Source organism: Scardinius erythrophthalmus, assembly GCF_964197995.2.
Source record: "Scardinius erythrophthalmus genome assembly, chromosome: 6".
NCBI classification, from domain to species: Eukaryota; Metazoa; Chordata; class Actinopteri; order Cypriniformes; family Leuciscidae; genus Scardinius; species Scardinius erythrophthalmus.
Genome location: NC_138226.1, coordinates 42,245,244 through 42,256,490, shown reverse-complemented (window position 1 = coordinate 42,256,490; position 11,247 = coordinate 42,245,244). Strand labels below are relative to the sequence as shown.

Genomic DNA, 11,247 nt, shown 5'->3' with positions numbered 1-11,247 from the left:
AATCATACGCAAACAAGCACGCAAAACAAAGGAAGAGAGAAATAAGGTAGATGCACCATTTGAAACTGTGCTAGTATGTCAGGTGCTTCAACATACAACACTTCTGTAGGATGCACCTACTGTATGTTTTCTCTCTAATGAGGAAGCATTAGACTACTGAGAAGTGTGCATGCAAAACCAAAATGGGCATTTACCAATCAGTGGCCAATTTCAAACGACAATAAATGTTTTTCAACCATTTTTTCAACAGACTTGCTAAACCACCCCACCCCTAAACCAAGCCCCCACTGGATTAGAGCAAATCAGGTAAAGCGGTTGAAAATGCCCATTGTGGTTTGAAATCACCCCACTGATAGAGAAACACCCACTAGTGTTCTGCAGAGATACATGCCTGAATGGTCTTGTGCTCATCAACTACAAATCACTGCTAGTTCAATGTCACTGTCTCCACCCATGTGTGCTGTTGGCTTTCATCAAAATTTCAATGCTGATCCAACACACTTTAAACACTGAAATGTCAATCTCAACCAGAATTATGGTTTGGATCAAAACTCAACATGTATCAATGTCCCCATGCTATCTGTGTGATTTATTTCAACACTTTACTTACTTTGAAAATTAATGTATGTTAGTAGATTTAGTAACAATAAATAAAATGCAAGTAAAAAGCGTGCTAAAAACAGAAATACATTTTATGCACCATTGTTTGAAACTCATAGAGTTCATCCATGTCAAACACACAAGACTTCCGTATAGGACGCACCTTGTGTTTTCTCTCTAATAAGGAAGCATCAATTAACTACTGAGAAACCCACATGCAAAACCAAAATGGGCGTATACCAATTAGTGCCAATTTTCAAACATCATGAGGGCCCACCCCTAAACCAAACCCCCAGTGGATTAGAGCAAATGAGGTAACACCATTGAAAGTGCCCATCATGAACTGAAACGCTCCACTGATTGGGAAACACCCAGTAGTGTTTTGCACAGATACACATAGATATCATATAAAGGCTAGGGGTGCTTCTCAATATCCCTCCTCGTCTCCTCTCTCCTCTGTCCTCCATCCTATGACCCGGAAACCGATCGAGCACAGCCATCTTGAAGGACATCTCAATTCTCTAATTGCACCGCGAGGAGTCGAGGATCGAGGAGTGAGGAGGCTTCCAGAGGAGTCATGAGCGAGGATACACAGGTGCATCCTATGCGGAAGAGTTTTATCGACTAAAACGTGACGCACGTATAAATTCTCCTCCCCCTTCACATCGGTCACAATAATTTTGATTTATACTTTACTTTTGCAGTTTATAAAAACCACACACCGCACATATTTCAACAGGGTATCTTTCTTTATTATTATTTATTATGAATTTCTTAAATAAACAAATTTCAACAACATGAGGGCAGATCCTCTGAGCGCTGCTGATGACGCGATGAAGTGACGCTCGAGTGATCAAGTATTCCAATGTATAAAAAAAGCTTTCATTCGATCCCTCCGTCCTCGCGTCTTTTCCTTGCAGCCTTCCCTCGCATCCTACAGGGGGCGGAGCTGAGACGCGAGGAAAGGAAGCGAGGAGAGGAAACGAGGATGCACAAATAAGAATTGAGAAGCACCCTAGATGTCTTAAGGCGGAGTCACTTCCGGCATCACCGGCGGCCATCTTAGGACAGGGCTCTGTGAATTAAGGTGAGTGAGCAGCACGCACACAAATCCTCTTATCTCGCTGAAATCTGGACGGATTTACAAACGGTTTGGTTTCTTACAAACGTTATTAACATGGCTATAATTCTGAATGCTTAAACATTTTGAACATAATTATTCATATGTATGCCGTATAATAGCTACATCTCTGACGTTTATAACAAACCAAACCGTTTGAAAATCGGTAGAAAATTGAGCAAGTTATGGTTATTTAAAAGTACATGCACCATGTTATGAGTGAGCGAGCACCCTGTGGTAAGATGGCCGCCGTGTGCGGATGTCGAGCTCCATTGGCCAGCAGCGCGGACGAGACATCTAGCCTTTATATGATATCTATGCAGATACATGCCTGCAAGATCTTGTGCTCATAAACTAAGACTCACTGTTAGTTCAATGTCACTGTCTTCACCCATGTGTGCTGTTCCCTTTCATCAAAATTTCAATGCTGATCCAACACACTTTAAACACTGAAATTTTGATGTCAACCAAAATGATGGCTTGGATCAAAACTCAACACTGAATCAATGTTACCATGCTGTCTGTATACAGATTTGTAAAAATTTCAGACCCCATAAATAAATGAATTAGACAAACAAACGGACAATACGATATTTATTTTGAACTCTCTGGCTTGACAATCAACATTTTCTAAAGGCTGAGCACATATTTTTTAGGCCCTATTTAGTATGGAAAGAGCCGGAGCTTGTATTATAGTTGTGAACACTGCAACTACGGCAACATTTGTTCTTCTGAAACTCTTCAACATTCCTGCTGCTTTTCTCTCCCTGCATTTTCCCCAAGTTTGCTTCCCCAAGACTTCTTTGTTGGCACATACGTTTCTTAGAAAAAATACTGCAAAAAAAAAACGTTGCTTTGGTTTGCAGCTCTGAAATCTGGCCATAATTTTATTGCCAGATTTCAATCAAGCCAATCGAATGGTATTTCCTGCATTTGGATAGAACGTTCACAGACTGGATTGTCTAGATCTCTTTTTCTTCACAGCCTGTCAACAATTTTGTGGACTGTTTGCTTTTTACAGCTTTTAAAAGCAACACAATAGTGCAGTTTGAATTTGACTAAAATTTGGCATGATTCTTAATAATAGCAACCCACTGACCCGACTTACCCCGAAGCAACTGGCTCAACTTACTCCAAGTTATTTATTAGTTGCTAACCTTTATTGTGTTGAGCATCTCAGCCAGCCCAATACTTCCTTATCTAATTAACTTTAGCTTAAAGATTAAAACAAACTAAGTTCTCTCTTTGACCTACACACACACACACACACACACACACGCACGCGCGCTCTTTGTGTGACAAGGCGTAAATTCTACACAGATGTAAATGTTGTCGCCATATGTGGTTGAAATACTAACACATATTGCTCATCAAATAGACATGTGGGCTTTAGTGGCTCTTCTGTAGAATGCAAAACACAGTTTGCTTGTTGAGTTTATGTATGGGATAGTATTTAGTGGGTCTCAGTGAATGCACTTTTTGTATGTGGTGTAATTTGCTCCTTAAATGTTGCTTCCACATTATTTATAGCATCATTCCTTTGTTTCTGTTGGCTCTTTTTCTTCCTCCTTTTAAATCTGTCTAACATTGACTGATTGAGTAACACCATAGCAACAAACAAAGAGGAACCCCACAATTCCCTACTGTGCCATGTGAATAACCACTAAACATCAATGTAAAAAAGCATGTTTTCAAATAAAACCCAATTTAGCCTGACACGAATGAACTCGGATTGAATAAAACGCTTTTTTTGTACTTTTGTCAATTAAATTTTAAAAGTGTGCTACTTTCTCATGTTTAAGCATCGGTACAAATTCTGTTTGGGGGCGGAACTATCTGTTTGAGCAGCCAATGGAAGACATGGGAGTGTTCAAGAATCTTGTGTGATTGGTTAAGATTCCCGTTTTAAAATAACCTGTATTTTGACAATTCCATAGAAACAGACATTAAAGCTTGTTAAAACTGACATGCAACACTTTTTAGGCACCTGTGGTGTAAATTCTGTCAAATCTTTCAACAGAGAAGCTCTTATTACGCCTGCGTTCCAGTCCAAAAATGTCTTGCCCTTCACTCGCTAACTTCCCTCCGTCTCGTTCACTCGGATGTACGTCATTGCCTACATTGCATGAGTGCCCACTACTGGTGGAAACTGCAATGGGCTGAATTGGAACGTGCTAATAAGCCCATGATCACTTGGAATCCACTATGGGGGTTGATTTATTTATTTATTTATTATTTTTCCCTTACGAAATTGTTTAATGCAGCATTCTATATGAATATATGTGTGTTTGAGTTGTTTGAAAAAAATCTAAAAAATAATGAATATATCATTGAGTTGTTTGTGGTGGGGTAAATTAAACGCAATATGCGTTGACGTCACAATTGTGTTGCATTGTGGTATATGGAGCTGCCTGAAGTAGATGAAGTAGACTCGCTCCCTCGGTCAAAATCGAAGGTCTGTCCATATAAACTTCCCTCGTCCACTTCACGAAGTGGAACGCACTTCAAAATGGCGGCAGGGATTACCCTGAGGGGAAGTGCTTAGGGAAGTCTGCAAGTGCGTGTCTAAAAGTGGACTGGAACACATCCTTTTTGTTTCAATGGAAATCTAAGTGTAGCCTGTGACTACTACTGTGCTCTTGAGCAAAACACTTAATATGTATAATCTATGTAAGAGTTAATTGTCTTAAAACATTATGCTTAATTGCAAGTTTCCAGCTCTGTGCTTTCCCTTTTTTTCTTGCTTTCCTCTGCATTTTTTTTGTGACTTTTATACAGCATATTTCAAGAAAGTTTGACTCACAGATGTTTTCTGCATTCTCTCTCATTCTGAGTTTTGATGAGTCATCATACAAAACATGTGGTAACAATGTGAGCTGTCCTAGTGCACTGGCCCCCAGTTTCATAGACCAGGCTAAAATGCATGTTTCAGCTGTTTTAACTGAGATATCTTAAAGTATGTCAGTGCCTTTGTTTTGTCTCAAGATACACACCAGTAATGTTTTATACCACCAGGCACGGTTTTCTTAAGATACTTAAATATCCTAATTGAACTAAGGCCTAATCGCTGTCTGTAAAACCAGGCCTGATTAAAAATGTCTAATTTTATAGTTAAAGGAATATTCCAGGTTCATTACAAGTCAAGGCCAGTCGACAGAATGTGTGGCTCGGCTGACAACAAGATATTTTGATATAAATTTACACAAAAAAAAAGTTAACATATACGATTTGTGGCTACCTGTCAGGATTATGGTTAGTTTAGTTGCCTTTTTGTTTCCATGTATTTTTCCCTGTCTCCAGTTCAGTGTGGTCTTGATTAATCCCTAGATAGTTCCCTTAGTTATCAATTATATTCACCTGTCAATCATTATGTCTCCCTGTGCATGTCAGCCCTTAGTTTCCTCAGTTCTTTGTTTGGTCTCATCTTATTATTACTATTCCTGGCATTCTCCTGCATTTTTCCTTTTTGAATTTATTATTAAAGACTTTTTAAAGATTAATGATATTTTTTCCTACTCCTGCGTCTTGCAATTCATCACAGCCACAACGTGACGCTTCCATTGGAACAGTCTGCTCACTTCCATTAGAAGTTCTTCACAGTAACCCAGATTTTTGATCCAAATTTCATGTCCATTTTTTTTTTGGATAATAAAACATTATACCACAAATGTTGTTACTTTAAAATTGTAGAGATTTTATCTAATAACTTAAAGCAGAATAATTCTAAAACATTAGAATGAGCAATTTATTACTAACTTTATTAATTCAGTTACAGTGTGCATCCAAATGACACAATAGTATAATATGTAAAATGAGTTCTTTCAAACAGAGCTGAAATTTCATTCCTCAATTTTACACTCTTAGAACAAAAGGTTCCGTTGTGGTTCTATATAGAACTCTAGGGCTCTTGACTCAACTTTAAAGAACTCTGTATGCAAAAAATATATATATATAAAAAGGAGATTGCATAATACTTTCATGTTTAATCGGTTATTTCATTTTTCTAGTGTGTTTATGAGCTGCTTGATTTATAAAATTGATTTAAAATAAGATTTTATTAAAAATGTATTAATTCAAACTTAATCCATAACATGATCCCATGATGGGACCTCCTAAAAGGTTCTATAAGTGAAGCACCTGATGGAACCCTTTAACGTTCTATATAGAACCCAAATGCCGCATTATACATTATGCACTTATACACTCTATACTCAACACTTTATACATATATTTATACTGTAGTCAACATTTGAAGTGGATCAAAAAAGTTCATCAAAGTAGTCCTAAGACAAGAACGGGTATTGTTCAAAATTCATGCATAACTTTGATGAAAGGTTTTAATCTGCTTCAAATGTTGACTACTGTATAGGTACTAAATATAAAAGAGATGATGCATTAAAAACATATTTACGGTAATGTACTGCATTAGTTTTAAAAGTGCAGTAAGCTTTTTTTTTTTTAAACGCCGTTAAAAGTGAATCGGACCGAGCTCCAAAACAAACTTGTAGCCAATAAGCAGTGTAGTCCACTCATGATGGGGGAGGAGAGAGAGTGAGCCAATCAGCAGAAGGGGCGTGTCCACTCATGATGGGGGAGGAGAGAAAGTGAGCCAATCAGCAGAAGGGGCATGTCCACTCATGATGGGGGAGGAGAGAGAGTGAGCCAATCAGCAGAAGGGGCGTGTCCACTCATGATGGGGGAGGAGAGAAAGTGAGCCAATCAGCAGAAGGGGCATGTCCACTCATGATGGGGGAGGAGAGAGAGTGAGCCAATCAGCAGTAGGGGGCGTGTCCACTCATGATGGGGGAGGAGAGAGTGAGCCAATCAGCAGTAGGGGGCGTGTCCACTCATGATGGGGGAGGAGAGAAGTGAGCAAGAGGGAGTTTAGAAGAAAGACTGACGGCTGAGGCTGAGAGACATTACAAAAGCTCAGAGGAATATCACTTGGGTTCTGATCAGGCAATAGCTTTAAGACACGAGTTTATCTTACGAAAAGCTTTCCATCACTGGAGTCACCCAAGAAGGAAGGCCTGAAAATGGTTGCAGAGCTTACACTGGCTACGTTTATATGCAACCAAATAATCCATTATTAATCGCATTGACGGCTCAATCGGACTGAAAACCCTTCATGTAAACACCTTAATCGAAAATTTTGATCCAGATGAAATTTCAATCGGATTGAAAGGGGTGGTATATTCCTTTTCTAATCCGATGGAGAGGACATGTAAACACTTGATCGGATTGAAAACCAAAACTGAAAGGACTGCGCATGTGCAATGATGTTGAAATAGCATGATGACGTATGACGTGCGAAACGAGCTGTTGTTCCTGTTGAATAAAATGTCATATAAATGAGTGTCCCGTCATTCTAAAATTCTCCTTTCACTCTGTGAAGTGGAGCAGGACAACGTCCCACCAGTCCTTGTTTCAGACTCTCATCCACAGACGACAACGGTTCATATGCTCATTGTCTCCAAATTATGACCAGAGACGTATATTGAGTCTGATAACAAATAAATAACCAATGTAGGACAATGTTTATTATGCACAAACAGCGGGAAACTCTATATTTATTTGCGCAGTGTGCGCATGTCATAAAATCAATTCCGATTTGAAGCTTGTGACATATATACGAGACTCGATATAAACCCGATCACATGTTTAGCGTTCATGTAAGCACTACATTCAGATTCATCAATCGGAAATGAATTCAGTCTGATTGAAGCAAAAGGTGTGCATGTAAACATAGCCATTGTGAGTAACATTGGTCTTACTGCACCTTTAAAAGTCAGTATTTCCCAACCAATCTTTTTTTAGTCAAGTTGGAGCTTTCTTGAGTTGGGGTGAGTTTGGAGGGACTGGAGCCCATCAGATGGAGGAGCTGGCCATGGGCTCTTCAGGAGAGTAGCTGACCAGTGCCGAGTCTAACTCAGTCGCAGACACAGACTGGCTCAGCTCTCTCAGCGAGTTCTTGGTGAAGTTAAACAACGACCTCCTCACCAGTTTACGCACTTTCTTGGTGAGCAGTACGTAGAGAATGGGGTTGACGCAGCTGTTGAAGAAGGCCAAGCTGGTGGCGAGCGGGAAGCCCACCATGAGCACGGAGTGAAGGTGTGTGGTGTGGTGCATGCTCAGCTCCATCAGGCTAAACGTGTGGAACGGCACCCAACACAAGAAGAACGCGAGGATCACAGCGGAGACGGTTCTGGAGAAGCTGGTCAAGCGTAACGAGTTGGACTGGCGCATCTTGACGGCGAGCAACACGCCGCTCACGGTGATGGTGGCGAACGGAAGCAGAAAACCCACGGTGGTTCGCAGAGACACGAGTACAACGTGTCTCACCATTACCATGTGCATGCTCTCATTGTGAAAGTTATTAAAACACACGATCTTCCCGTCATGTTGGATTACGTCACGGAATATCAGGGCCGGACAGCTTAAACAGCAAGATATGATCCAAATCAGCGCACACACCCCCCAGGCCCGCCGGACGTTACGGTACCTTTCCGACCAGCTGAGGTGGACCAGTGAGATGTAGCGATCCAAACTCAGGACGGTGAGAAACAACACGCTGGCGTACATGTTCATGGTGCACACGAACGAGTTCAGCTTGCACATGGTCTTCCCGAAGAGCCAGTGAAAGTCTCGCAGCACGTAGTCGATGGAGAACGGAAGGAAAAGCACAAACACGAAGTCGGCAATGGCCAGATTCTGCAGCCATACGCTGTTTACGGTCCTTTTGCTTTTGAGTGCGGTCACCCAGATCACCAAGCCATTCCCAATTACACCCAGAGTAAACGCCAGGCTGTAGATGATCACTGATATGATGTGAAGAGCTTCTCTCTGAGTGTAGCCATCAGCTTTGGTCTCCTCTACGTAGCCAAAGTCCGTGTATTCGTAAGTGAGGTTTTCATAGTCCGTGTCTTCTTGGGTCATCATCCTAAAGACAAAATGAGAGAAAAATTACTTTAATGTCTATTGACTTTTACTTAGATTGAAAGGAGAGCGAACTGCTTCAAGGCGATGTAGCAAGTCAGCAAGTGGAATTGCAAAAATGATCAAACATTTTTCCCAGCACACTCCCGCAATCTGCCATTGTATATTATTATAAATGTATCTTAATATATTTATTACAGTACCGTCTTGCATTTCTTTTGTCAGGATTGTCCCTGAAAGAGTTGTGATTTCACAAAGTTCCAAGTTTTGTTTGCAGTGTTTTGAATTAATCTGTATAACAAACAGTCATGAAGTCTGTGTTTTTGACAGATTGTGAGTTTTTAAAATTGTGTGAGGTTTTGAGAAAATGGTTAAATGTCAGGAAAATGATGAAAAACAGTAAACTGAGTTAGGAGGGGAAAAATAATTCACACATATCAACAATGTCTCAAGCTGTGCTGATCTGCCAACATACCAAAGTCAGAGATTGCAACATAAACTCGGACATCTCTTATCAAATACATTTTTAAAGCTCAGCATCAACTGTCTCATTTCTACAGATGTTTATTTCTTCTAAAAGATTAAAGAAGTATGAAAATATATATATATAAAAAAGTGAAATATCTGAGGCAAAGATGACACATAGATGGAAAATAACTGAGAAATACACAAATATGTATTCTAACAGTTACACTCAGTTCATGGAAATATTAAGAGTTGAAGAATGAATTACCTGCCAGCGTCCAGCTCACGGATCAGTTCCTCTCTGCAAATACTCCTGCGCCAAATCCCAAAAGGATAATGCTGTCCCTGCTGGGTGTTTCCCTGTTTTTGTTCCCGGAGTAGAACGAGAGAGAGAGAGAAGGAGAGGGTAAGAGAGGTGAAGAAAGACAGGAGATATGGACTAAGCCTGGCCTACACACACACACACACACACACACACACACACACACACACACACACACACACACACACACTTTTGCCGCTTCATAAACTCATTCCTGTGTTTTGTTTTCTGTGTGCCGTTAGGAGCACAGGGGTCTGTGGTCTGAGTTTTGCCAGCACGCGCACACACACACACACACACACACACACACACACACACACACACACGCTCAAAGGGCTTTTTATGACAGATCTGTCACTAACTCCCAAACCTCTCACTCAACAGGAATGTATCACAGCAGGATCTTTCCATCTGTGCGACCAGAGGACTTTATGACCCTAATGAGAGATGCATGAATATTCTCTCTCTGGAAATGTGATCAGTTAATAAACGCGACTGTAGTTCTGATGGGCTTAACACAAATCAGCTCATCATAAGTTTGAAAACTAGCTAGACAGCTGAGCTGTCATTGCTTGCAAACATGATTGAACAACAATGCATGAGCAACAACAACTGATATTATATTTCAGTTATTCAGTTATAATTATATTTATTCTGCCACACCAATGCAGAATTTGAGCAACAATGAGGGCAGAGATGTTTGCATAGCCTGATCTTCAAGAATAAAACTGGTTTCAATTAGAACCAAACCCAAGCTTTGTACATTTTTAAGTCTGTACATTTGTAAGTCCCTCAAAGAGTTTTCACTTCTAGAAAACCATCCATATGATTAAATAATCCAGAAACCAGCAACCAGTGAATCAAGAACTTCACTTTTTAATATTCAAAGCAACACATAGCTCAACCTACAGTAAAAACAAACAGAAAAACGCTTCTTAATAAAACAGTTCTTTGCCAAATATAGAAAGACCGGCTGAAGTACATTCACTGTAATGAGTGTAATGAATAATGCATTGGTGACACTTTACAGTAAGTTTAATTTGCTAACATGAGTTTAGTTAACATTAACTAAGAATGAACGGTACTTCTACAGCATTTATTAATCGTAGTTAATATTAAATGTTGTATTTGTTAACATTATTTAATGCACTGTGAACTAACATGAAAAAAAAACAATGAACAGCTGTGAACTATGCACTATTTTTAGTTAGACCTATGCACTAACAAAGATGAATTAATGATGTAACAAATGTATTGCTCATTGTTAGTTAATAATACATTAACTCATGTTAACTAATGAAACTTATTGTAAAGTGTTGCCAATGCATTTAGTGAAGTCATAAACTAGCCAAGTGAGAGAAACGTAACTGTAAACGTCGCCGTACCTTGTTTGTCGTTGAGGATATTGTTCGCTAGTGTAGGTCCCAACCCCCAAAAGTTTAGGCAAATGTTTGCCCCATTTGTTGAAATTGGTTTATAAGGCGTGTAAAGTGTGTCGTTTGGTGGAGGATGCGAGATAAACACTGAAGACTCACTGCACTGACTGGAGCGAACTTTACAGTGGAGCGATTTTGCTCTCTCTCTCTCTCTCTCTCTCTCTCTCTCTCTCTCTCTCTCTCTCTTACAAAACATACAAACTTATAAAATATAATTATAAAACAAGTGATATAAAACAACATATTTTACACTACGTTAGTGTACTTTTTTGTTCTGATAGAAATTCATACTTTTATTCAAGGACATATTTTAAGGGACAGTAAAATATTTGTGTTACAAATAAATGCTGTTCTTTTGAAGTTTTTGT

The 11,247-nt window shown here is 39.6% G+C and overlaps 1 protein-coding gene across 1 annotated transcript; it reads right to left on the bottom strand.

Annotated features, from left to right (window-relative positions):
- Positions 1 to 6,514: 6,514 nt before the first annotated feature.
- Positions 6,515 to 11,005, bottom strand: cmklr2 (chemerin chemokine-like receptor 2). Its single transcript, XM_081369642.1, has 3 exons — positions 10,829 to 11,005; positions 9,390 to 9,481; positions 6,515 to 8,660 (listed from the first exon to the last, which is right to left on the bottom strand). Exon 3 carries the CDS (start codon positions 8,657 to 8,659, stop codon positions 7,589 to 7,591), a length of 1,071 nt encoding a protein of 356 aa, XP_081225768.1. The 5' UTR covers position 8,660; positions 9,390 to 9,481; positions 10,829 to 11,005; the 3' UTR covers positions 6,515 to 7,588.
- Positions 11,006 to 11,247: the final 242 nt, after the last annotated feature.

What these genes read in the sequence shown, in the direction of transcription:
- cmklr2 (XM_081369642.1), bottom strand. Translation starts at nt 8,659, where the DNA reads ATGATGACCCAAGAAGACACGGACTATGAAAACCTCACTTACGAATAC.